This window comes from Malaya genurostris, chromosome 2 (assembly GCF_030247185.1).
Source record: "Malaya genurostris strain Urasoe2022 chromosome 2, Malgen_1.1, whole genome shotgun sequence".
Lineage (NCBI taxonomy): Eukaryota > Metazoa > Arthropoda > Insecta > Diptera > Culicidae > Malaya > Malaya genurostris.
In genome coordinates this window covers 192,772,952-192,800,146 of record NC_080571.1, presented here as the reverse complement: position 1 = coordinate 192,800,146, position 27,195 = coordinate 192,772,952, and the positions used below count along the sequence as shown (strand labels likewise).

The window sequence follows — 27,195 nt, the reverse complement described above, 5'->3', positions numbered from 1 at the left end:
TTTAAGTTTTAGTATACAAGTTTATTTGTCAATCTAACACAATATACGTAGCGCCAAAACACATAATTTATTCTAATTAACATACTACAAAACATTTATTTTATGACTTTTTTAAGTGTAAGTATAAAATTAACCACGTGGGCTTACTTGTAGCTCTGTCGCAATTTGGAACGGCACTAATCCAGCACCTTAGCAGGATCAAGATCCATCGAAGTCCAGCCGTCCAAGCCGAAAATGTAGCATGTGATAGTGTGACGAACAGCATTCTCCATCCTTATCTGATCACTGATTGAATCCGATCGCTTATCGATGACGTGACACTGCTTTATCGTTGACCTATCGTTGAAGCTATGTATATCGGGAATAATAAGCAGTGAATTCAACTACCTGACAAGGAATGTACCTGCAGGGTGGTCGTAGACATCCTCATCCATCCAGAAATTCTGGCAATAATAAAACAAATAATCGAAAAAAAACAAATATTATAACACTGACAAGTATGTATGGTTCGCTATTGTGGTTATATTTACTGAGTTAAATGAAATTCTTTAGTCATGGTAGTTACAAACAAAAAGTCAAAGAGCTAATAAATATCACTATCAGAGTATACAACATAATTAAGCAATGAGCAATAAGAAAAGTAATATTTCTCTGTAGGATGGATTACCATTCGTTTAACGGATGTTACCGGCCGCTTTGTTCACAATTTGTTTTGTGGTAAAAATTGATCGTGACGCTCAATCAAAACTAGATCGAGCAAGCTCTGAGAGAAACCAGATTTGCTAATTTACTAGTGTTGGTAATCGATCGTACATCTGTTCAAAAGTCACCACACCAGCTGGAGCGGCTCGGGATAGAGCAACAAGCAAAACTCAACCTCCAGCTACGAATAAGTATCAAAACAGTTCGATCGTTCGGTCTGAACGCAACGATCGATGAAAGCTTTGTGAATAGATCTGATCAAAATTCTAGTAGTGAACGGCAGGTGAACTTGATTTGAGTTGATGCTCGTAACCTGACACAGTGGTGGTCTACCTGGAGTAACTGAACAAGTTTAATAAAACTGAAATAAAAGGTGAAGTGCATGAGCATGAAGTTGTATTTAGAATCGATCGTTGTGTCGTGTCTGCAAATTTTGATCTTGACGGTTCTCACGGTCAGTGCGGTAAAGTTGCAACAAAAGTTCAAATGGCGTGAAGTGGAGTTTGACTGGCCCTCACTGGAAGTCAAACAAGAATCAATCAAGTCCGAAAAATATGTCCCATCTAATAATTTACCACTCGGGTTGGATAGATGGAAAGACAAACTGTTCATAACAGTACCAAGGTAGTACATAGACTAAGAGACATAAATATCAGAAAATTCGTGTTTACTCTAAATACAACTTCTCATTATCAAAAAAATTAAGTAGTAATAAAAGGAATAGATTGAATTAAGCGAACAAGAATATTATTGAAATATCTGAAAGATAAACTGTTTTTATAAGGGTATTTCAAATTTTATAAATTTCATTACTTGAAATCCATTCATCATAGATCTTATAACAGAAAAATATGCCTTTAAAATCGAAGTAGAAATCGGAGTGATAAACAAAGACAAATGCTTATTGAAATCTCTTTACCGTATCCACATGCTTATATCATAACTAATAATAATTACTCATGCCATTACGCAGAAAACTCGCATTGCTTACTTATGCACCTACCATGATATCGGAGAAAAACTTGAGCTTCACAACAAGTGACGACTCACACTCATGGATTTAAAATTGAACACCGTTTCTTTGCATATTCTTTCAGACTGAAGAAATCTCGCATAGCTTGAAAGCTTTACTTATTCAAAGATGCACATTAAAAAGTAGAGTTTACATAAAGTTACATGCGATGATATGTGAAATTGGTTTCGTTTGAATTTAACAGTTAGTTGAATTATTAGCGATACATAGCTCAAAAATTCACATTGTGTTAAAAAAGTCAAGAATTTTGTTAAACCTAGATGGATCTTAATTTTACAGCTGAAATTCAAATCAATTGAGATTCTTTTCATGTATTATAAATTCGAGTCTTCTGATTCTGGCATATACGAGTAACCAGAAAAAATCATCTCTTATAGTAATACACCTACTGAAACGAGAATGCCAAAATTCCAGATTGATTTGGAAAATTCGGGTAATTCACAAAAGTGTACTTTATACTTATTCGGTAACATTTCGGTAAGTAACAACAATGACACATTTGAACTTGATCGTTCACACCGTTGCACAGTGGCTCAAAACTGAAGTTTCATGCTTTATATGTATTATTTTTCAGCCATATAAAAAAAACTCCCTTATTGATGTCTTCTGCAAAGTTGTAAGAGGATATTTACGCGGTTTTATGGAAATGAACGACTATGTTCCAGCATGTGTACAAAGACAGAAAAAATACCTGTTTTAATCCAAGCACTTCAGTATAAAAAAGCTAAAAAACGATTTTTGAAGATTTCTGTTGCAGTATTATTCAATACATTGATATACTACACTTGAATTTCAATTAGTGAAAATCTATTCAATTATATGTGAGAAAATGAAGTGAGTTCTATTTCATCACATTTGATTATTATTATTGTCGGTACTTCTAGAACTGAAAACTGGATATCGAAAAAAAGACATTTGATTCATTCAACCAGTAACTGATATAACATAAAAAAATTCTTTATAATTCTCAATGACGGTTTGAATTTTGGAAGAAAAATTGTCGGACTTTGATAGAATGCAGCAAATCATTTATTGGATTATCAATCCTGTATTTGGTTACACACTGTCATGCTCTGCTAACTAGAGAAATTTAGTAACCATAATTTAAAGAATTGGTAACTTATGGAAAACAAACATTCCTGAAATTGACATTTTTACACTGGACATCCTACCTTCGGAATCACAGGTTGGATCCTAACGATCCGGAAATTGAGATATTCTTATTGCATCTTAAGAAAAAGTGAGTGACATTATTTTCACATTTTTAATACATATCACCTTGTAATTCCGGAACCGGTAGTCGGATCAAAATGAAATTCAGGAACTTTGTATGGAACTATAAGACCTTTCATTTGAATGCAAGCTTGTGAAAATCGGATCTGATTACTCTGAGAAAAATGAATAAAAATATTTTTCTTTCACACATAGACATTTGCTCAGTTTGTCGATCTAAATCGAATGATATATGCCATCCGGCCTTCAGTTCAAAAGTCGGTTTTCTCAGTGATTGTATAGTATTTTTATATGAGAAAGATAAAAATTTACTGGAAGCACATAGAGAATTTTCATCTTAGATAATATTGTAGGCAATGTAATTTCTCTAACTATAGCCGTTAACTCATCTTTCGGTAGTGTTATTAAAAGGATTCCAAAAATCAGTTCTTTTCAGTTCACATTATTGCTAGAGAAATGGTTTGTTATGCGAAGCGTGAGATTTAGTAAAAATCCCTAAAGTTATGGAACAAAGAACTATAACTTTTTTTGAATAAGTTATAAATAATTTTATATAAAAATTGTCATATTTCGTAATTAATTATGTCAGAAGGTTGCAAAAAGGTGCCAATCAAACCACTCTAGTTTAAAAGTTATTTTAACATACATAAAAACCTCGAAGAAATGGATTGCAACATTTTATGAGCGAATGTATATCTAATTTATGTATTTGATTTATGGACTTAAGGTATAAAACGATAAACTTATAAACGATCATAAAACTGTCGCAATTTGTTCAGTTTTTTGCAAGAAAGGTTGGAGAAACAACTCCCGCTATGGAGCGTAGACTTGGAAATGTGATTAATTTAAATAACATTTAAGCGTATTTTGATTCCGTTCTCTTTGGTATCTTTTCGGATACGATTCACACAAAAATTTCATATACTTCTTACTGGAGTCTCCAAAACAGAAATTCAAATTCCCAAAGAAAATGCACACCGTCAAAACATGACCTATCTTTAAGTATTGTTTTGCCCAATAAAGGGATTGCGCAAGGAAATCTAATGTTAAGAAAAAATGGCGATGTTGTTTCCATATGGCACCGTATTTGATACAAGTTAAGGTAGGTTTAATGCGAAATTTTAACTTCCCGAATTAGAGATAAGAATTTTTTGTCCAAAAGATTCAAACATTGAATACTATTTCCTCTGTGTACTAAGTATGCATATATTAAAAATAAAATTATTAGAAATCAAAAACATTATGCTATTGAGTTCCTCTTAGAATTTAATATTGTAAGACGTGCATTTTAAGGTAAAAACGTTTTTCTAACAAAAACTTTTTTTATCCAGCACTGATACTTTCAGCAAATATCGAGCAACTAGCAATAGAGTAGTTGGTGAAATTTTCTCACAAATTGAGTTTTATTGAAATCTTGGATGATTATGACTTCTAGTTTGATTTCGTTTTCGATAAAAACGTACTGGATGAAAAATTCAGTTGGTAACAGATATATTTTTTGATTTTGTTGTACCCATCTTGCTATGTATAAATGGATGGTAGGGGACATAATCACCCATATTGGGCCAAATTTTATCAAAATAAAAAATGGTGTTTTTGCAAATCGATTTTAAATTTTTAACATCATTTTTTTAGAAATTTTATTGGAAAGTTTAACTAATTTTGTGAAAATCACTAGTACAACTTTTTTTTGTAGAATTTGTCTCTTTTCGACAATAACTATTTGTAAAAATATTGTTGAAAAAGTTTGACTCTTTTCAAAAGACAGTCTAGAGCATTTTTTAAAATAACAACAAAGTATACAAAGTTACTTTTTATGGCAAAGTTCATGTTCATGTTCAAAATGTTTCATTCAAATCTGAAAGTGTGCTGCACCATTTGTTCGAGTTGGCGCGAAATTCGTTCTGAATGTGTTCAGGAGCCAATCACTGCACAGCAGAATGCTAAGTCCACTTTATTTCCCAAACACAAACGATCGTCGTTTTACAATTTGAAATTTATTCAGTAGCAGTTTTAATTCAACCACTTTGGGGAGACTTCCCAATTCATTTCTTAATACTTCACTGTTCTGTATTATATGAGTTTTCGCACACATGCGTGTAGGAAGAGACCAATTGTCCCATAACTCTACGGATTTGTGTCTTTTCGAAGGGTCTTTGGATGAATCACTTCATTTCACAAGACATCGTCGGAAAATAATCAAACTCAGTTTGTATTCATATTGCGTACGAGACAGCGCGCGAAATAAACAGGCGGGATAAAGAATGGAACGAACAATTCAGTTAGAGAACTATAAGATGATTTCGAAATGAGTAAACGAAATGAGTAAAATGTTCCACACCAATACGCCAATACCGTTGTTGTTGACTAAAACAGAAATTGAGAAGCAAAGTCATCTTGATTTAAAACATGAACATTTGCTACAACTCCCTTCCTGCTCCACGTTTGATTTTAGGAGATTTCAATTCGCACGGAATGATGTGCGGTTCTGTTTACAATGATAGCAGATCATCTCTAATATATAATATTTGCGACAATTTTAGCATGACGGTACTAAATATGGGTAGCATGACACGGATCCCAAGACCTCCTGCACGTCCAAGTGCATTAGATTTATCTCTTTGCTCGACTTCAATTCGACTAGATTGCACCTGGAAAGTATTTCCTGATTTACACGGTAGCGATCATTTACCAATCATCATCTCAATTAGCTGTAACAAATGTATTGCTAATTCAGTTAATATTCCATATGATTTGACAAAAAATATTGACTGGATTAAATTCCAAAGTAATATGTCAAGTATCTTAAATTCCATGGAAGAGCTCCCCCCACTTGAAGAATATGACTTCCTCGTTTGTTCGATTCTGGAGGCCGCAGAACAAGCCCAAACCAAACGATTACTTGGTCCATCGTCTAACAGAAGGCCTCCAAACCCTTGGTGGGACAAAGAGTGCTCAGATGCTAAACACGCGAAACAAAATGCTTTCAAGACGTTTTTAAAACGAGGAGGAGGAACTCCTCAGAATTTTGAAAAATTCTTGGATTTAGAAACCAAGTACAAGAACATACTTCGGGTCAAGAAATGCAGTTATTGGAGATATTTTGTGGAAGGTTTGTCAAGAGAAACCTCAATGAGCACTCTTTGGAATACGGCCAGACGAATGAGGAATCGTAACGTAGGAAATGAGAGTGAGGAGTACTCGAATCGATGGATATTTGATTTTGCGAGGAAAGTTTGTCCAGATTATGTTCCTACGCATAGCATTATTAGGAAGTCTTCTTCAAATGATGATTCCATTGATAGCCCCTTTTCAATGATGAAATTTTCCATAGCACTCATGTCTTGTAACAATAACGCTCCTGGGTTGGACAGAATTAAATTCAATTTGGTGAAGAATCTGCCCGACCTCGCAAAAAGACGTTTGTTGGAATTGTTCAACAAGTTTCTTGAGCAAAATATTGTTCCACCTGACTGGAGACAAGTGAAAGTTATCGCCATTCAAAAGCCGGGGAAACCAGCTTCCAATCACAACTCATATAGACCTATTGCAATGTTGTCCTGCATAAGAAAATTGTTCGAAAAAATTATTCTTCGACGTCTCGACACTTGGGTCGAGACGAAAGGTTTGTTATCAGATACTCAATTTGGCTTCCGAAGAAATAAAGGGACGAATGATTGCCTTGCATTGCTTTCGTCTGACATCCAAATTGCCTTCGCTCAAAAACAACAAATGGCCTCTGTATTTTTAGACATTAAAGGAGCATTTGATTCAGTTTCCATTGATGTTCTTTCAGACAAGCTCCACCAACATGGACTTCCAGCGGTTATAAATAATTATTTGCACAACCTTTTGTCAGAGAAGTGCATGTATTTTTCACATGGCGATTTGGCAACATTCAGAATTAGCTACATGGGTCTCCCGCAAGGCTCATGCCTCAGTCCGCTCCTGTATAATTTCTATGTAAACGACATTGACAGCTGTCTCGTAATCCCATGTACATTAAGGCAATTGGCAGATGATGGCGTGGTTTCAGTTACTGGATCCAAAGCTATTGATCTGCAAAAACCATTGCAAGATACCTTAGATAAATTGTCCGTTTGGGCTGTTCATCTGGGTATCGAATTCTCTGCGGTCGTCTTTTCAAGAAAGCATGATCCCGCGCAACTTCAGCTTCATATGATGGGAAGAATGATCCAACAGGTTTTGACTTTCAAATACCTCGGGGTGTGGTTTGATTCCAAATGCACGTGGGGAGGACACATTAGGTATCTGATAACAAAATGCCACCAAAGAGTAAATTTTCTTCGAACGATAACAGGGTCTTGGTGGGGTGCTCATCCGCAAGATCTAATAAAATTATATCAGACAACGATACTTTCAGTAATGGAATATGGATGCGTTTGCTTTCGTTCCGCTGCAAACTCTCATATTATCAAATTAGAGCGAATTCAATATCGTTGTTTGCGAATTGCTTTAGGGTGCATGCATTCGACACATACAATGAGTCTTGAAGTTCTGGCGGGAGTTCTTCCATTGAAAAATCGTTTTTGGGAGCTTTCATCGCGACTGCTAATAAGATGTGAGGTACTGAATCCCCTGGTTATTAATAACTTCGAAAGGCTAGTTGAGCTTCAATCTCAAACAAGATTCATGACAGTATATTTTAACCATATGTCACAGGAAATCAACCCTTCAAGATATATTCCTATCAGTGTCAGCCTCCTAAATGTCCCTGACTCAACTTATTTTTCGACACATCCATGCAGCGCGAATTGCGTGAAATCCCGGAACACCTACGCTCGTTGGAAATCCCAAAAATATTTACAAGTAAGTTCAGGCATATTGACTCTGAGAAAATATTTTACACGGACGGATCACGAATTGAAGAGGCTACTGGGTTTGGTATATTCAACAATAATGTTTCGGTCTCATTTAAGCTTCAAGAACCTGCATCTGTTTATATAGCAGAGTTAGCAGCAGTTCATTATAGTTTGAGTGTAATCGTCACATTATCTCCAAACCATTATTTTCTTTTCACAGATATTCTGAGTGCAATTGAAGCTATTCGCTCAAACGCTGCTTGCCAAAATGAACCTTTTTTCTTGGGCAAAATAAAACAGTGCCTGAACGTCATATTGAATAATAATTTTCAAATCACAATAGTTTGGGTTCCGGCTCATTGCTCCATTCCAGGCAATGAAAGAACCGATATTTTAGCCAAACGTGGTGCTATTGAGGGTGAGATTTATGAGAGACCGATTGCTTTCAACGAATTCTATAGCGCGTCTCGCCAAAGAACACTTGCCAGCTGGCAAGCTTCTTGGGATAAAGATGATCTGGGTCGGTGGATGCACTCAATTATTCCTAAAATATCGACAAAGGCATGGTTCAGGGGACTGGATGTGAGTAGAGATTTCATTCGTGTGATGTCCAGACTCATGTCCAATCACTACACGTTAGATGCACATCTCCTTCGAATTGGACTTTCCGAGACTAATCATTGTGCTTGCGGCGAAGGTTACCGCGATATTGACCATGTTGTTTGGACATGCGTGGAGTTTCGTGATGTCAGATCTCAACTAATAAATTCCTTGCGTACCCAAGGTAGACTATCCAATGTCCCAGTTCGCGACATTCTTGCTTGTCGTGACCTTCCATACATGAAACTTCTTTATCATTTCATTAAATCCATTGGAGTTCCAATTTAAATTTTATTTTATGTTAGACTGTTTTCTCTTCCATGAGTTCAACCAATAGCCAACTATAGGATATTGAATATAAGTGGTGAACTGATACAAACAAACCTGAAATAGTTATAAGATCATGTACAAAATAAATGTATTTTATTTAATGTAATTTAAAATAGCAACTCGCTTGATAAAAACAGTGTTTAGATTAACTAATGAGTACCAATATACTAATATGATATTCGAAATGTATTAGGTTTAAACTACTATGTATTGTGGATGCCACGGCGAAGAAAAACTTATGTATATTGCCTATGAAATAAACGTATTTATGAAAAAAAAATTTGCTACAACTGAATAAAACGAATAATGTTATATACGTTGATTTTTATTATGAGTGCGAAGTTGCTAATTACAAAAACAATATTGACTTTGTGGAGCATGAAAACGTCAAGTACAATATTCTAGAGTACACATGGTATAAAGCTATAAACGTGCATATGCATCTGGGAATTATTGTACAAGAAATCATCTACATCTAAGCACAATGGTGTTCCTTCTGCATTCGCTCTCAGCAACCTCAGTACTTCTGCGAAAAAGTTTAAGGGGGTCTGCCAGGTGATGGACGCTTTTAAAGCCTACTTAGTCGATTTTTTCTGAAAACCGTTGAAGTCAAATAATTGATTTCATATCTTTTTTTAAATACATTCAAACAATATTTGGAAATTTTTTGAAGTCATTACATAGAATATTTTTGGAGATAAATTGAACAACAGGTATAAAAGAAGAGGTGTCCACTGATGTCTTGATTCCGACTGTTCTGTTTATCGGGAATAAAAACTACACCGTTTTATTCGTAGTACTTGATACTATGTTTAGAACTAAAATGAAAAAAAAATCGAAAAAAATTGTTTTAAAAAGTTCATTTTTGCCTTTCTCATATAGAAAGGTTATGCGATCACTGTGAAACCCGACTTACCATTCGACTCAGTTCGTCGAGTACGTAAAATGTATGTGTGTGTATGTGTGTGCATGTGCGTATGTGCGTATTATTTTTTTAGCTTATATATGTTCTAAAAAACTTACAAAGCAATCTTAATTCCTTTAATTCAGTTTGAAGCTGCTCATGTACTTAAGAAACTGTATAAATTTGAGTAGAATCAGTCAAATAGTTTCTGAGATATCATGGCACCAGGTTTAAAAAATCCTTTTTTAAAAAAGCACTTTCGTTAAGCGTACTAAGAACACTTTGTATAACGGCACTTATTCTAGCGCGTGTAACTTTTCATACGCTTCAAATATCAAAAAGATCTTTCCGCCCAGGTTTTCTATACATATATTAGACGTAATTTATGCTAAAAATAAAAAGTGCTATTTTTTATTTAGTGAATCCGACAATAGGTTTTTTCCTAACCTAAACCCGACCCGTACCCGATCAAAATTAAAATACTTTACTCGTACTCGGGCCAAACCCGAAAAAAATGTTTTTTCTGTACCCGAACCTTACTCGAGCCTGTCAGAATCATTTTTCGGTTCGGGTGTCGGTTTCAAATACCCGAAACTCGACCAAAACCCGCCGCTTATTCATTGGAAATGAAAACAAAATGACTCCCGTACCCGACCCGAACACAAAAACCTGGTTTTTCTAAACCCAAACCCGGCCCATGCCCGTCGGGTTCGGGTTTCGAGTACAAATACCCGAAATCCAACCATCTCTAATATGTCTGTTCAGCTAACAACGACCGCAACGCTTGGTAACAGTAATGCCGAATCAATGGAAAAAAGTGAGCCAATATTGACAAAAATTCAGGTAGAATACAATCTCCTTTGGTTGGTAAACGACTGGACAATGCGCAATTCAGCCCCAATGTGGTTCTTAGCCTCTTGTCCAGTAACTCCTATCCCTACCTCCCCGCGGTGCCGGCTGGGGTACGAGCAACCATAGGAAAGATCGGGTAACCAACCCCGGTGGGACCTTGGTCGTATGCTGACAGGGAAGGGGGTCCTCTTTAGAGGATGTCGGAGCGTCTGTACTCCATGTTAGGAGCGGCTTCAAACAGCGTCTGTTCTGGTATCCAGCGGCTGAGTATGAAATGCTGTATCCCGTCCAGCTAAATCCAAGGTGGCAACCCCACCAACGGGATCGTCCTAGTGCTAGTTGGGACGTTAAACAGAGCAAGCACGATGATCCTCCGGCGAGACAGGGGGTTGGTGCAGGCCTAATAAGCCGCCCGTAAAACACCTATTACGAATGATACAGGAGAGAATACGACCCGGAACAATCGGCATAGACCCACGCAACGAAAAATGGACTACGATTGGAAACTTGGAACATGGAACTGCAAGTCGCTAGGTTTCGCAGGCTGCGACAGGATAATATACGACGAACTAAATCCTCGCAGCTTCGACGTCGTAGCGCTGCAGGAGCTTTGTTGGATGGGACAGAAGGTGTGGAAAAGCGGACATCGAGCGGCTACCTTCTACCAAAGCTGTGGCACAACGAACGAGCTGGGAACTGGCTTTATAGTGCTGGGCAAGATGCGTCAGCGAGTGATTGGGTGGCAGCCGATCAACGCTAGGATGTGTAAGTTGAGAATTAAAGGCCGTTTTTTCAATTACAGCATCATCAACGTGCACTGCCCACATGAAGGGAGACCCGAGGACGAGAAAGAAGCGTTCTACGTGCAGCTGGAACAAGCCTATGACGGCTGCCCACGCAGAGACGTAAAAATTGTCTTCTTCTTCTTCACTTCTGGTGGCGTCACCTCACTTGAGATGACGCCGATTGATGGCACAGCGATTTAGCTATATTGCTAGTTAGCTTTCGTTTATAGTCCAATGGACTTTCTTTTCACTGGACTACAAGTGAAACCCTCGCTATGTGACAACGTGGAGTCACCGAAGTACGGATGAAAATCCTTTCTTTCTCGCGAAATACTCGAATTTTCACCGCACTAACACGATACGACGTGTTCACTCGTTGAGGGTTTCACCGGAAGTGGTAAAAATTGTCATCGGGGACATGAATGCCCAGGTAGGAAGGGAGGCAATGTACCGACCGGTAATCGGGCCGAACAGCCGGTGTGTCAACTTTGCGGCCTCCCGAGGAACGGTAGTCAGAAGCACCTTCTTTCCCCGCAAGGATATCCACAAAGCCACCTGGAGATCACCTGACCAACAGACCGAAAACCAAATCGACCACGTTTTGATCGACGGAAGATTTTTCCCGGACATCAACAATGTTCGCACCTACCGCAGTGCGAATATAGATTCGGACCACTACTTGGTTGCTGTATGCATGCGCTCAAAACTTTCGACGGTGGCTACCCAACGTCGAAACCGAACGTCGCGGTTTAACATCGCGCGGCTCCGGGATACTGGAGTAGCCCAAGATTACGCGCAGCAGTTGGCAGTGGCACTACCAACGGAAGAGCAGCTTGGTGCAGCTACTCTTGAAGATGGCTGGAGAGACATCCGTTCTGCCATAGGTAGCACTGCATCAGCAATGCTAGGTACGGCGGCTCCAAACGTGAGGAACGACTGGTTCGACGACGAATGTGAACAGTTAGTGGCCGAGAAGAATGCAGCTTGGGCGAGCAAGCTGCAACACCGGACGAGAGCAAACGAGGAGCGATACAGACAGGCGCGGAACAGACTAAACTCGGTATCCCGTAGAAAAAAGCGCCAGCAGGAAGACCGAGATCGCGAAGCGATGGAACAGCTGTTCCGTGCTAATGACACAAGGAAGTTCTACGAGAAGGTGAACCGTTCGCGCAGAGGCCATGTGCCAAAGGCCGATATGTGCAAGGACACCAACGGGGATCTTCTCACGAACGACTGTGAGGTGATCGAGAGGTGGCGGCAGTATTTCGACGAGCACCTCAATGGCGATGTGGCGGAATACGAAAGTAGCGGCGCGGTAACGAACTTGGGAACGCGTGCGGAGGACGATAGACTGCCGGCCCCAGACCTCCAAGAAGTGGAGGAGGTGGTAAGCCGGTTGAAAAATAATAAGGCCGCTGGCGTTGACCAACTACCAAGCGAGCTACTAAAACACGGTGGTAATGCACTAGTGAAAGCACTGCACTGGGTCGTTACCAAGATCTGGGAGGACGAGATTTTACCGGAGGAATGGATGGAAGGAATCGTGTGTCCCATCTACAAAAAGGGCAATAAGCTGGATTGCTGCAATTACCGCGCGATAACTCTGCTGAACGCCGCCTACAAGGTACTCTCCCAAATCTTATGCCGTCGACTTTCACCGATTGCAAACGAATTCGTGGGACAATATCAGGCAAGATTTATGGGCGAACGCGCTACCACGGACCAAGTGTTCGCCATCCGCCAGGTGTTGCAAAAGTGCCGCGAATACAATGTGCCCACACATCACCTATTCATCGATTTTAAATCAGCCTACGACACAATCGATCGAGAACAGCTATGGAAAATCATGCACGACTACGGATTCCCGGACAAACTGATACGATTGGTCAAGGCTACGATGGATCGAGTGATGTGCGTTGTTCGAGTATCGGGGATAAACTCGAGTCCCTTCGAAACTCGCAGAGGGCTACGGCAAGGTGATGGCCTTTCGTGTCTGCTATTCAACATTGCTTTGGAGGGTGTGATAAGAAGAGCGAGGATAGACACGAGTGGCACGATTTTCAGAAAGTCCGTCCAGCTACTTGGTTTCGCTGATGATATTGATATTATAGCACGCAACTTTGAGAAGATGGAAAATACGTACATCGGACTAAAAGCTGAGGCCAAGCGGATCGGACTAGACATCAATGTGTCAAAGACAAAGTACATGAAAGGCAGGGGCTCGAGAGAAGATAACGTCAGCCACCCATTACAAGTTCTGATTGGTGGTGATGAAATCGAAATGGTCGACGAGTTCGTGTACTTGGGCTCACTGGTGACTGCCGATAATGACACCAGCAGAGAAATTCAGAGACGCATATTGTCAGGAAATCGTGCTCGTGGACTGCGCAGGACGCTTCGATCGAGCAAAATTCGCCGTCGTACGAAAATAACTATCTACAAAACGCTGACTAGACCGGTTATCCTCTACGGGCACGAGTCCTGGACAATGCTTGCGGAGGATCAACGCGCACTAGGTGTTTTTGAACGGAAGGTGTTGCGAACCATCTTCGGCGGAGTGCGGATGGAAGACGGTACGTGGAGAAGGCGAATGAACCATGAACTGCACCAGTTGCTGGGAGGACCAACCCTCGTCCAAACGGCCAAGGTCGGGCGGTTACGGTGGGCCGGGCATGTTGTTAGAATGTCGGAGAACAACCCGGTTAAAATGATCCTCGACAATGATCCGACCGGTATAAGAAGAAGAGGCGCACAGCGGGCAAGATGGATCGATCAAATTGAGGACGACCTGCGGACCCTTCGCAGCTACCGAGGCTGGCGGCGAACAGCAATGAACCGAGTTGAATGGAGACGCCTCCTGTATACAGCAGAGACCCGCGTGGTCTACGACTGAAAGAGTAAGAGTAAGTAACAATCTCCTTGAATTTAGCTTGATCAACGAAACTCTCGTTATTGGGCGGGTTTGCTACTTGTGTTTCAACAACAATTATAAAAGTGAATGAAATAAAAGATTAAAATCATCTAAACAATAAGTAAAGAGTAGTTAAATAAGAGATACTTTTCGCCTTTCCCATATAGAAACGTTATACAATCACTGTAAAAGTGACTTGTGAACCGAGGTCGCGAGTGCCGAGTATCATACACCATTCGGATCAGTTTGTCGAGTACGCAACATGTCTGTGTATCTTTTTTGTAATTTTATGTACTCACTTTTCTCGCAGATTTATTAACCGATTTTTTTTGTTTGGATTATAGAGGTTTTGACCGTAATGTCATTCGCCTCTTCGGGCCAGAAAAACTATGTGCGGGGTTGGGAATCGAACCTAGGTGAGTTGCATGAAAGGGATAGACTTAACCACCACGCCACACCCATCCTGAACCGATTTTCGCAAACATACACTCAAATGATTCCTAAAGGGAATGATGTCACAGGCTGCTTTTGATTTTTATCCAGATCCGACTTTTGATTCCAGAGCTGTAGGGAGAAGCGTCTTTCAAATTTCAAACCATCACTTACAGCTACAATATAGAAAAACGGTAAATTTCTAAAAAAAATTGACCAAAAACTGCGTCGGTTTAGGTTTGTAGGGTTTGCTGTGATATATATGTAATATTAGAAGCACATTATCACATCTATCAGGTGTAGTAAAATAGAATTATTTACGTATAAATAGATGCTCTGTCACAGTCTTTCACTCAGGTGATGCTAGGCCATGCAGCCTGTTTTCGCTTTGCTTTTCGCTCACTGTTCGTAGAGATTGAGAAATATCTAAAACACTGCTCTATACACTGGATTTGTGTAATCAAACTGTGAACCATTTTACTAACTAACGCTTTTGTTTACTTCATCTCCAGTACAATACAAGTATGTACCATGTACCAAGCAAAATTCTCCGTTTTCAAATCTATCTGGAGTTCCTCAAGGCAGTAATATGGGTCCACTCTTGTTCTTGCTGTTCTTCAGTGATGCTGTTTCGCTGCTCGTTGTTGGTTGCAGATTAGTATATGCCGATGTTTTGAAATTGTATCTTAAAATTCGTTCTATCGACGACTGCATCCGGCTTCAAAATCTTCTTGATACATTCGTCGCCTGGTGTCGTAGAAACTGACTTATTGTCAGCATTGCAAAATGCCAGGTCATAACGTTCCACCGAATACTGAATCCAATTCGATTCGATTATGTAATTGAGGAACAAAGGCTCCAGAGAGTTGATCATGTTAATGATCTTGGTGTTTTGTTAGATGCTAAGCAAAGCAAAGTCTTGGCATTACATTCTTTTTGTGGAATTTAGCCTTTCTGTTTCAACAGACTTCGCAGCCGACTCTTAGTGTACAAAATCATTACACGGCTAGTACTATGGATCCTACTGACACTAAGAATCCTTCCAGGTCGGGGTTCGAACATACGAGAACTGCCTTGTAAAATCAGCACCAACACGCCAACCCAAGACAATGCTAATGTTAGATACTAAGCTTACCTTCAATCTACATCGTTCATCTATAATTTCAAATGCACACGGCAACTAGGTTTCATTGTGAAGATCAGGCGGGACTTCAAAGATTCGCATTGCTTGAAAGCGTTAAATTGCTCCTTGGCTCGTCCTATACAAGAAAATGCTAGCCTAATTTGGGTTCCGTATCAGCTGGTTTGGAACTTACGGATTGTACGCGTACAGAAAAGATTTGTTCGTCTTGCTTTAAGCAACCTCCCTTGGAGGTATCCGCTTGAGCTACCACCGTATCCCGATCGCTGTCGACTGATCGGACTGGACTCATTTTAACGACGCAGAGAAGTTCAACAAGCTGTTTTCGCGGCGAAACTGTTTAAGGGTGATATTGACTCTTCGAAGATTCTGTCTCTACTCCACCAGTTTACTGCATCTGAGATTTCATCGAACGATATTCAGGTATTACGAAGCGAAAACATCTTGCTGGTGGACGTTTGGCACTGTTGAATATCTTTTCGATTTTGGTGAACCAACTCACAAATTTTCTCAGAAAGTACTACGTTCTACAATTTTATGACTTGATTGAGACATAGTCATTAAGACCATTTGATTGTCAAATGAATTTAATAATAATAATAATAATAATAATAATAATAATAATAATAATAATAATAATAATAATAATAATAATAATAATAATAATAATAATAATAATAATAATAATAACAATAATAATAATAATAATAATAATAATAATAATAATAATAATAATAATAATAAAAATAAAAATAATAATAATAATAATAATAATAATAATAATAATAATAATCATAATAATAATAATAATAATAATAATAGTAGTTTAATATTTTCAAACAATTGTGATTGAATAGTGTTGATCAAATTACGTCTTCTATTAAATTTAATAATACAAGCATAACTTTTTCACTGTATCATAATCAGATAATTTTAATGAGATTTGCCCATGAACTTCTCGGTTAAAACGTTTTTTAACCTGTTTGTCTCCTGGTAAACGACCTGTCCATAACATTGAACGAATCCAATTCCAGGGTGGCTTCTTAAAAGCACAAGACAATCAGGAAATTCAAGTTACTAGTAGGGAAGTTGATATTATTCAATAAATATGAATGTACGTTTCATCAACAGCGAGTAGATTTTTTCTACGTTCTCAGATTAGGGTGTTCATTTTTCATCATTATATGAAACCATTCGGACCAAATTCTATGAATATTCAATCAACCTTAATGCACATACAATGCAATAATTAGTGTAAAATGTGAATTCAATGCTGTACATATTTTCCCTTATCCTTAGAATGGGGAGGCAATCATTTTTGTTTAAATTAATTGACGAATTTTTTTTTCAGATGGAAATCTGGTGTGGCAGCTTCGTTGAATTTCGTGAACATTTCGGATGGTGAATCCCCGATTTTGCATCCCTACCCTAGCTGGGAAGCCAATCAATTACCAACAGGTACATATGTAAATGGGAACAACAGCACAGTTTGACCTTCATATGTTCTCTACTTCATATAATACAACATTTATACTAATACTTCGGCGATGAAGACAAAATATAAAAAAGATTGCACGATTGCGAAAAGCTACAAAAAGATACTTATAACGAGTTGTCAGCTATCATATATCAGAACATCGTATTGTAATTACTGTGCTCTATTCTGAAACGATATGCATATTATTATTGGGATTATTATTGTTATTTTTATTATTATTATTATTATTATTATTATTATTATTATTATTATTATTATTATTATTATTATTATTATTATTACTATTATTATTATTATTATTATTATTATTATTATTAATATTATTATTATTATTATTATTATTATTATTATTATTATTATTATTATTATTATTATTATTATTATTATTAATATTATTATTATTATTATTATTATTATTATTATTATTATTATTATTATTATTATTATTATTATTATTATTATTATTATTACCATTATTTAAAATTCATCATTATCAAGAAAAAGTTTTTTTTTCAGATCGGTAGCATGTATAATATTTTTTCATTGAGATAATTTTTGACACGGCTTCGGGGAGGTTTTTTAGATAAATTCAATCAGATTGAATGGGGTAGATCACAAAGGCTTACGTCGCAATTTTGGCAACATTCCATAAGCCGAATGTATATGCAATAACATGTTTATACTTTTGTTTATTTAACGATATATTTTATAAGGCACACTGCCTTTGCTCTAAGAAGCCGTGGGCATTTCCCAACAGTATTCAAGACTAGGTCCTCGCATTATAACATTGTTGAATTTGGTTCTCATTGTCGTATGCTGATCATCGCAACTCTGGGGGATCCAGTCATATAAGGAACTTTCTGAGCAGGATATATCAGATTACACTTGTATATGATTGTTTTTTTTTATAACAGAGACAGGCAGCTCCTTCAACAAGTTGAGTTTGATTCTGTCTTACCCCGGGACTTTATTGTTACACGATAGGAGCACTCTTGGTCTCACCAAGGCTTGGGAGGATGGATGTTGGTTTTCGTACGCGGTACCCGTTTCGTTTGAGCTTGAATTGCAGTATCGAGAATCAAGCCAGTCAAAAACATGTACTCTTGTGTACTTTCTTGTTTTTCAGATATCAAGTTTGCGTAGTTTGTCCAATCAATCGACGATCGAAATTACGATCGATAAATGATCGCTTCCGTGAGGATTGGGAAGTATCTTCCACATGCAATCCAACCGTAGTGAGGTCATATCTCCCGTGTTCAGAACCGTCATATTGATGTTATCGTCAAAGGGTCCTTCGGAAAATTTAGATATGAGCAATGCAAAGGTCCTTGCCATGCGACATGCGACAACTTCAATACCTGGTATCGAGAGGAGGTTAATTCAATAGAAGGAATGGGGTTTTTAATCCATAAAAGTATTCCTCCTAAAGGGTTTCTCGATCCAAGCGAATAATATTGCAATCGTGGAAGTTAAGGGATATTTACAAAAGTTATCCATGTTTCGCACAATGTCACATTTTAGATTGTTTATCTGAAATTTGAAAGATGTTGTTTTCGGAATAATACTTCTGCAATTCCTCTCTAAAGTAGTGATCGAATCCGTGACCTCTTTCGACAAATTAGACATCGATCCATGAAAGAAGGGGCCTTTCTACAGTCAACTGCTTTAATAAGCCTGAAAGTGAAAAAAATCCAGTCCACTATACCAGAGAAAATAAAAAGCCCAGCAGTGGGTTGATTCTCTGATTTTCTCTCAAAGTTTTATCATAAATCATAGTTCATTTTGAATTTGGATGCTTTGCGGGAAACGGAGATTTGGTTATAATACGTGAATCCTCGTTGGGTACAATGGGAAAAGGATCGTAGTTATTGTAAAACTACTTCGTATAGTAGAAGAAGAATTAAGACAAAAAACTGCACCAAATAGAGGTGGTTATAGGGGAGTATGGATAAAACTCATGATATGGTTAATTGCTGGTATAGTAGCGAGAAACGAATAAAACCTTGTTTTATTCGTTTCTCGCATCATTACACCACCTAGTGGTGTAATGATGCCTTGCTCATTAACATTTTACGAAAAATAGATGCATGTTTCATCTTGGACATTTTAAATAACTGTTTGCGGAACCGGAATCGGGAGACTGTCACTGACTGTTGTCACCATTATTTCCGGTGATTCCGGAACTGGAAGCCGAGGACTAGTATACCCGTACTGGAAACGTTTGGCCATCAACTGATTGAATCTGATTTAAGCACAGGCCCTACAACCCAATTTTCCGTGTTTTGCACCACTGCTCAGTATAACTGCTTGAAATTTTTTACACTCTTAATCATGTAATTCCGGAACCAGAAGTCGTATCCAGATGATACTCAGAAGCATTGTAAGGGACCATAAAACCTTTCATTTAAATCTTAGCTGTCATCTTTCACGCCACCTCTGTGAAAAGTGAGTAAGTAATTTAGAAATGAAATTCTGAAATTTTGCATGAGACTAAAGGAGTTTTCAATTATGTCTAAATTTGTGAAAATTGGTTCTGCCATCCCCGAGAAAAGTAGTGCGCATATTTTCATTTTCTTTCATATTTTACCCCAAAATTCCGGAACCGGAATTCGAATCCAAACAAAATTATGAAAGGTGAAATGCCTTTATGCACGGAATGTGGGACTCTCCACAGTACTACCCAACTTTTGATTGGAACTACCCACTAAAACACCTTGGATCTCCAACCCTACCTTCCCGGCACCACCGCTAGGTATTACTTCGGGGTAGAAGGCTATTGGTGCTCACAGCACCCTCCCCAGATTTATGCAGAATGGGAATCAGCATCCTGCTCTCTAGAGATCGACCAGTTGGATGACGAGGTTGGTCTAGTGATGCCGGCTGGAGGGTACCTTCCGATTCACTGGCGCCTCGACGACCCATAACTGATGCTACGTCGCGGAACTACTCGACTTGTCTCCGCCAAAAAATCTAGTCTACACCGACGGAGGGTTCCCCGACGAGGAAAGTCCTCCCGAACCGACGCTTACGTCCTCTACGACCCGACCGAAAGGATGCCTAAGTCGATCCAATGATTCCGGTTGGAGCGTGACTTCCGGTTCACTGGCGCTCAGACGATCCCAGCGGGTCCACGCGACGATCTACTCATCTAGTCCCCGACAAAGGATCTAGACTACTCCGACGGAGAGTTCCCCGGCGAAGGAGAATCTCCCGACACCGAGTCTCTTACACCACACGGGACACCCGATGGAAGGTCGAGATCGGTCCCGCGATTCCGGTTGGAGCATGGTTTCCGGTTCGCTGGCGCCTCGACGACTCGAATCAGTGTTGTGACGGCTACTCGACTAGCCCCCGCCGAAAGATCTCGCCTACACCGACGGAGGGTACCCCAACGAAGGAGGCCCTCCCGAAACCGACACTTTCGATTCCCGTCAACGCTCGACCGAGAGGATACCTGGGTCGATCCAGTGATTCCGGTTGTAGGATAGCTTCCGGTTCACTGGCGCCCTGACGATCCTAGCGGTATTACGCCACGATTTATTCGTCTAGTCCCCACACGGGTAGAAGTGATTTGCAAACCAATAACAAATTTTATTATTAAAATCGAATATTTCAATAGTAGAACTTAACATTATTTAGTTTGATATAAGATTTAAAATATCAAAATTCATAACAAAGTCTTTACGAGGAAATGCCAACAAAATATAAAATTCTGTCATTGTAATACAAAAAAAAAACAAAATATTTAGAGAAGAAGAATTTTTCAGTTACTGTATATTCAGCATTCAGAATTAAATAATAAACCAAGAATGTCTCTTATCTGATTCTGATGCAGTTTATTCAATTGTACTCAATTGAATTGGAATATTTCATCAATAACGAAATAAGATATAATAACTAATTTAGATGTTGAACAGATATTGTACAATTTCTTTATTCTCTAGATGAAATATCAAGAAAATATCAAGTATCGCTATGATAGCTGGGCAACGCTACTTCAGGAGCAGTCGATATTTCAATATGCCCCCTTAAGAAAACATCGAGATGTTTTTTCGAGAAGGCGGGTATTTCATTCATATTTTCTTCAATTATGGGGGTACTTCATTGCAATACGCCTGAGGAACATAATTTTCAATGATTCCGGTACAAGTATTGATAATTGATTGATGCAAGCACATTTTCCAAAACGACCACATTCTCAGTTTTTTTTCGCTTGTCATAGACATAATGCCCCAGCAGCCGTGAAATATGCCCCACAACAAGATATTATGCCCCACAACCATGATGCAATATGTTCCTTGAAATGGAGATATAGAATAATAACTGAAAAAGAAAATATTATTTCCATCAGGAATTATTTGTGTAATCTAATAGCAATCGGGAAGCAACATTTTCGATCCTCCCAATGCTACGTTTTGTTTTAAAAGCCGTTATGAATTTTTGAAACAATATTTTAAATCCAAGCATAATGGCTGAGACATAATGCCCGTAAAGTGACTCTATCGAGGAAACTAGTATATCAAATAAATGGTATTGTTTCTTTGCACGTTTAATCCGTAAATAGAGACTTTAGCACTGCTAAAAGCTAGTTACTTAGTTGCTTATTTAGTCGAAGCAAAACCTTACTTCGAAAAGCTGCCTAATGATATTTTGAGTTTTTTCATATTTTGCAGCAAACGACAGATGCCAAAATAGCAAAGTCGGTATAGATCATACGAAAAAAGGCGGGTGAGTAATGTCAGAGACATAACTGGATGTCGTGAATACAAAAACAACTGGCATGTTTCTTAACACTTCCGAATATCAATTAGTTGATCAATTGTATAAATTAAGCAACCCTTTTCCACACACGGAACGGCCGAAATTAGCTCTGCGCCTAATTCGTATTACTGTTTTTGAATTAGTTGATTTTAACAACAAAATTTCCAAAATAACTATAAAATTAGTTAAAATTGAGAATTTATTTGCTGAAAAAAAACTCTTATTTTTAGAGAGCGCGTTTAGTTGGCGAATATTCTGGACACAAACCAGCAATATCTCAATCCAACACGAAATTCTCATTGACAACTAATTTTTTTTTAAAATCAGAAAATTTGTTTCTATTTATCTATCACCAGTTTATTAGCCACAAAATTCATGAGAAGTTTCAAAACAAAACAATCCATTAAAAAGCTAAAAGGGACAGTCTTGTTGAAACTGCTTGCAAATTGTTTAGATGTTTTACGCATGTGTTACGATATATCCATATATAAATTTCTAAACCGGTATGTAAAAATGACGTAAACTGTTAGTGGAAAGTGTATTTATTCAGAATTTGTGCGCATTTGAAGCGATTGTGCGTAATAATGTTTTTACGCGGAACAGTGAATTGAGTTTCGAATGTTGCACTCTAATTGTACATGTCAAATGATGTTTTTTGTATCTTCCAACCGTCCGGGCCACACCGTTCGATGTACTACTTGTATTCGGTTTTTATTTTTCGAGTGCTCAAAGTTTTCAGTGAGAGAGTCGATTTCGCGAAGTCGAATGAAGAAAACAGCGATTTAGAAGAAAAATGTTCTTAAAGAAATTTATGTTTCGCTTGTCTTTTTCTCCAATACAACATCGTATTTATACCTGCCAATATAGAAAAAACAACCGCGACTGAAATTTTTTTCGGTAGTAGTGTGCCATCTAGTGGCTAGTAGTCATTACGGTGTTAGCGTTATTTTGGGCGACAGAGCGCCATATAGCTGTAAATTGCAGAAACCAATTCAACCATTTATGTTGGTTGAAAACAACGTTTTATTTCTCTAATTCAACTAAAAAATTAGTTGAATGGATATGAAGTGTGTCTTAGCTAAGAAATGACAATTGTTGAATTTAACTAAAAAGAAATTTTAAAAAATTAGAATTAAAAAATCTAAATTAGCAAAAGTAAGATTTTTTTAGTTGTCTCAAAATATAACTAACTAAAATCAGAAAATCAACTAATTTTTTCGCCAAAATGCTGATATCGGTCTTTCCGTGCATTTTTCGCAAAAACAAAGAAGGCTTCACTTGATCTAGATTACTGTGAATTTCACACAGCGAAAAGTGCAAAAATCAAATCAAACAGTTCTAGATTTGCACAAAACTGAGGATATTTCCCATCGATTTGCGAGCAAGAAATCCTAATAGTTCTTTAGAAAACTTTTAGAGCCATTAAAACGGCTGATTTTGTGTAATACTCTCCACCGTTGCTTTTGCTTTTTCGCCCATGCAAATGACTGGCAGCTGTGACGTAATCGCTCTTGTCGGAAGCGAAACTAGCTTTGCAAACGACACAAAATACATCTGCTCGCAGTGCCGATAGAATCCATACTGATCCAATTTTTGTTGAGAGGCTTGTTTTTACCTGATTTCGTTTGTAGCTTGTTGACTAATGGGCGGTCTTTCATTTCGGATTTGCATTACATTGAAAGAAACTATCCGGATGCTGTACGGGATTCATTCCTGCCTTTCAGAAGGACCAAGTTGTGGAACTCACTACGATATTGAACACTGTTCGGAACATTTTCTCTAACGATTTGTTGTACAGCAGCAGATATTTTGTTCTCTTCCTCAGAACGCGTTCTGATTGGCTGGGGTTGACATGGGTCAAATGAGACAGGTTTTTCAATAGCGTACTATTGAAATACCTCAATGCTTTTTCTTTGCACGCTTAGGTTGAAAAATTTCGAATCTATTGGGAAATAGATTATATAAATCGTTTCACAAATCACTGAGCTATGAGCTTTAAAAATACGAGAAAGGCAAACGCGCCTTATTAATTATCCTCCTTGATACTCGTTTATACCAAACATTTCAGAAAAGTTTAATTTTGAATTATTTGAGATTATGTCACACAACCGAAAATTTTATCATAAAATTGTGATCATATTTCCGATGGCATGTAGCAAAAATTATGATGATTCGTTAGATACAACAAGAGATATTCACGATCAAAAACTTATCACTCTCTCAGAGGGTAAATTTTGAAAAGGCACCCCATAGTAAAGTAAGTCATATTCACGACAAAAAACACTAAAAACTTATGCAACTAGCGACTTTGTGCCGCTAAGGATACCTTGTTCACGCAATTATTGCGTTTTCGGCGAAATGACCCTTCAGTCGAAAACGACTTTTCAACAAATGGGTTTAAAAAACGGCTTTAGGCTCACCTTAAAAAATTGCAAGAATGCATTGGATATGTCTTAGATCAACTGTAAGAATAAGTCATTTTTAACACTCGAATATGTCGGCCTTAAGAAAACGCAAATTTACAATATTTTTTCTGTGTGTGTGTGATTTTGTGACTACGCTATTCTGTTCCATTCTATTATTTGCTTTATTATCAAGTTGACATTTTTTGCAGAAATTGGGACAAAATCGGAAAGCAATCCAAAGCTTCTTAAGGACAACACAACGATCATCTCAACTTTTCGTGTTCGCGCAGATGAGTGTGATCGACTTTGGGTTATGGACACCGGTCTGGCCGACATTCTGGGCAATCCAGTTCAATATGCAGCACCATCGTTAGCAATATTCGACCTTTACACTGATAAACTAATACGAAGGCATTATTTCGCTGACTCATTACTGAAAGAAGATTCATTTTTTGCTAATGTGGTAAGTTTTTGTCAGTCTGTGAAATCAAATAATACGTATAATACATAATACAAACAGGAGCAAAAATGAAATTTCGTTTTTCAAGTTCGTTCTATTGACCCTTATTCATACTATTCAAAACATGGTTTACCAACTTTTTATTCACTTCTTCGATTCTAATTTATTGACATTTCAGATCGTTGATGCAGAGCGAGGGGATTGCGATAATGCGTTCGCTTACATGCCAGATCTTGGTGGATATCAAGTGATAGTGTACTCGTTCAGTGCTGACAAGTCCTGGAGAGTAAAGCATAACTTTTTCCACTTCGATCCATTGGCGGGAGATTACAACATTGGCGGAGTAAACTTTCAGTGGACGGATGGCGTGTTTGGAATGGCCGTCGGCAAACGAACTCGTGACGGATCCAGACCGGTTTACTTTCACGCTTTTTCGAGCACCAAAGAGTTCATGGTTTCCAATAAAATTTTGCAAAATGAAACTTACTCGCAAAATCCAGAATCGTATTATGACTACAAACTGATGGGTGACCGTGGTCCTAACTCACAATCGTCTGCGGAGTTCTATGATCCAGAAACAGGAGTAATTTTCTACACCCAAGTCAACAAAGATGGTGTCGGCTGTTGGAATACTGCAAAACCACTCAACCCCGATACACAAGGATTAGTTGATTCGGACAGTGATGCGTTAGTGTTTCCAAATGACTTAAAAGTTGACAACGAAGGTAATGTGTGGGTACTTTCTGACAGGTTGCCATTGTTCATATTTACTTCACTAGATCCCGAACAGTACAATTACAGAATTCTTACAGGAAAAATTAGTGAAATCATTAAAGGTACTCCTTGTGATATCTACTAACTATCTTGCATTTTAGTATACATTATTGAGGATGAAAAAATGCATTTTCGAAGATGAGCTTAGTTTTATTTAACTGAAGAAAATGATCCTTGAACATTCCACTGCATAGTCCGTTTTGGCTTATAAATCTTTTTGAATTGTAATTTGTTTTATATAAACTACAAAATATTCTTGAAAGTATCCGGGTTGATATTATGAAAAAAGGAATGAATCTATGTCACTCATTACCAGTATCACAATGTAATTTTGACCAGTATTAGCGGTATCACTTATAATGGAAATTATTGTAGGCCCTCATTACGGAGATCAGTTTGAAGGAAAACTGGATAAACCCCAGTGAACGACCAAAATGGTTAAAGCCGGGGTAAAATAAATGATAATTTGGATAAGCTGGATGTTACGAACATCATGTCACCAATATTTTGTTGGAAAAATGATGATCACTTCACTATACGCGATACTGGTAATCCCAAGTGTTGCCTAACATACTAGGCTAACGCGCCCACCTTCAGTCCCACCATCTTGGCGACAACCGTAGAAATAGCAACCTTGTGCTGTGCGAGCATAGGTAGATGAGAAAAGCTAATCTGTCACATCGGATGAGTTAAAGGTAAACAAGAAAATTAAAGATAAAAGAAGAAAATAACAACGAACGTGCGCAGAGTAGCTATTACTGAAATCATTTATAAGATTAGGAATTAGTTTTATATCAGTATTTCATTAACCAAAACTTCATAGCAAAAAAACATACTGGTAAGAATTGAATTCACAGCTTATTATGAATTAAATGCTAAACAAATTTAAATACTAGGTAACCTGAACAACTTAGTAGCAGCTATTAATTCTACGCTACCCTGCTTATGAACTACAAATTGAACTAAAGGGGGAAACTAAGGGAACTAAACGTGAGTAATCCAGAAATCAATTCATATCCTATTCACTATTACAAAATATTCAGATCATATTCTATAACTTAATCTAAAACCTATGTACACTGAACTAAACAAATAAACTCACTGAAATCAAATATTGAAATTGTTTATAGGAAAATGCACCTTTCGACAAGTTAGGCGTCATTCACCAATTACGTCACGCTGTAATGTGTGGGAGGGGGTTTCAAATATCCTTACAAATGATAAAGTTTTTTTTGTTTCAATTATAGAGGTTTTAACATTAATGTCATTCGCCTCTTCGGGCCAGTAAAACTTTCTGACCCTATGTGCGGGGTTGGGAATCGAACCCAGGCGGGCTGCGTGATAGGCATCGACTTACCCATCACGCTATACCCGTCCCCCTTGATAAAATTTTATTTTGACTATTAAATTTTAATTCGAACTTTCGGCTTTCATATGTGGCATAGTGTTCGAAAATGGTGCTAACAAATTTGCGAATCAACCTTAAGTTAAGGGAATGCGCCGGGTTGGCGTTTCAATGCATAGGGCACTGGTCTTACAAGCCAGTTACCA

General features: G+C 37.9%; 1 protein-coding gene and 1 long non-coding RNA gene across 2 annotated transcripts; one reads left to right on the top strand and one right to left on the bottom strand.

Annotated features, from left to right (window-relative positions):
- Positions 1-929, bottom strand: LOC131432961 (uncharacterized). Its single transcript, XR_009230001.1, has 3 exons — positions 668-929; positions 404-443; positions 1-348 (listed from the first exon to the last, which is right to left on the bottom strand). It is a non-coding gene; the product is annotated as an uncharacterized LOC131432961 (long non-coding RNA).
- On the top strand, positions 873-25,783 carry LOC131432960 (protein yellow). The gene is made up of 4 exons (XM_058599617.1): positions 873-1,326; positions 17,098-17,204; positions 24,620-24,873; positions 25,049-25,783. Exons 1-4 carry the CDS (start codon positions 1,085-1,087, stop codon positions 25,727-25,729), a joined length of 1,284 nt encoding a protein of 427 aa, XP_058455600.1. The 5' UTR covers positions 873-1,084; the 3' UTR covers positions 25,730-25,783.
- Positions 25,784-27,195: the final 1,412 nt, after the last annotated feature.

Excerpts from the sequence above, each read along its gene's own strand:
- LOC131432960 (XM_058599617.1), top strand. The coding sequence starts at position 1,085 with ATGAGCATGAAGTTGTATTTAGAATCGATCGTTGTGTCGTGTCTGCAA. Across the intron at positions 1,327-17,097 it reads CTGTTCATAACAGTACCAAG|ATGGAAATCTGGTGTGGCAG; the intron begins GTAGTACATAGA and ends TTTTTTTTTCAG. Across the intron at positions 24,874-25,048 it reads ATTCATTTTTTGCTAATGTG|ATCGTTGATGCAGAGCGAGG; the intron begins GTAAGTTTTTGT and ends TTGACATTTCAG.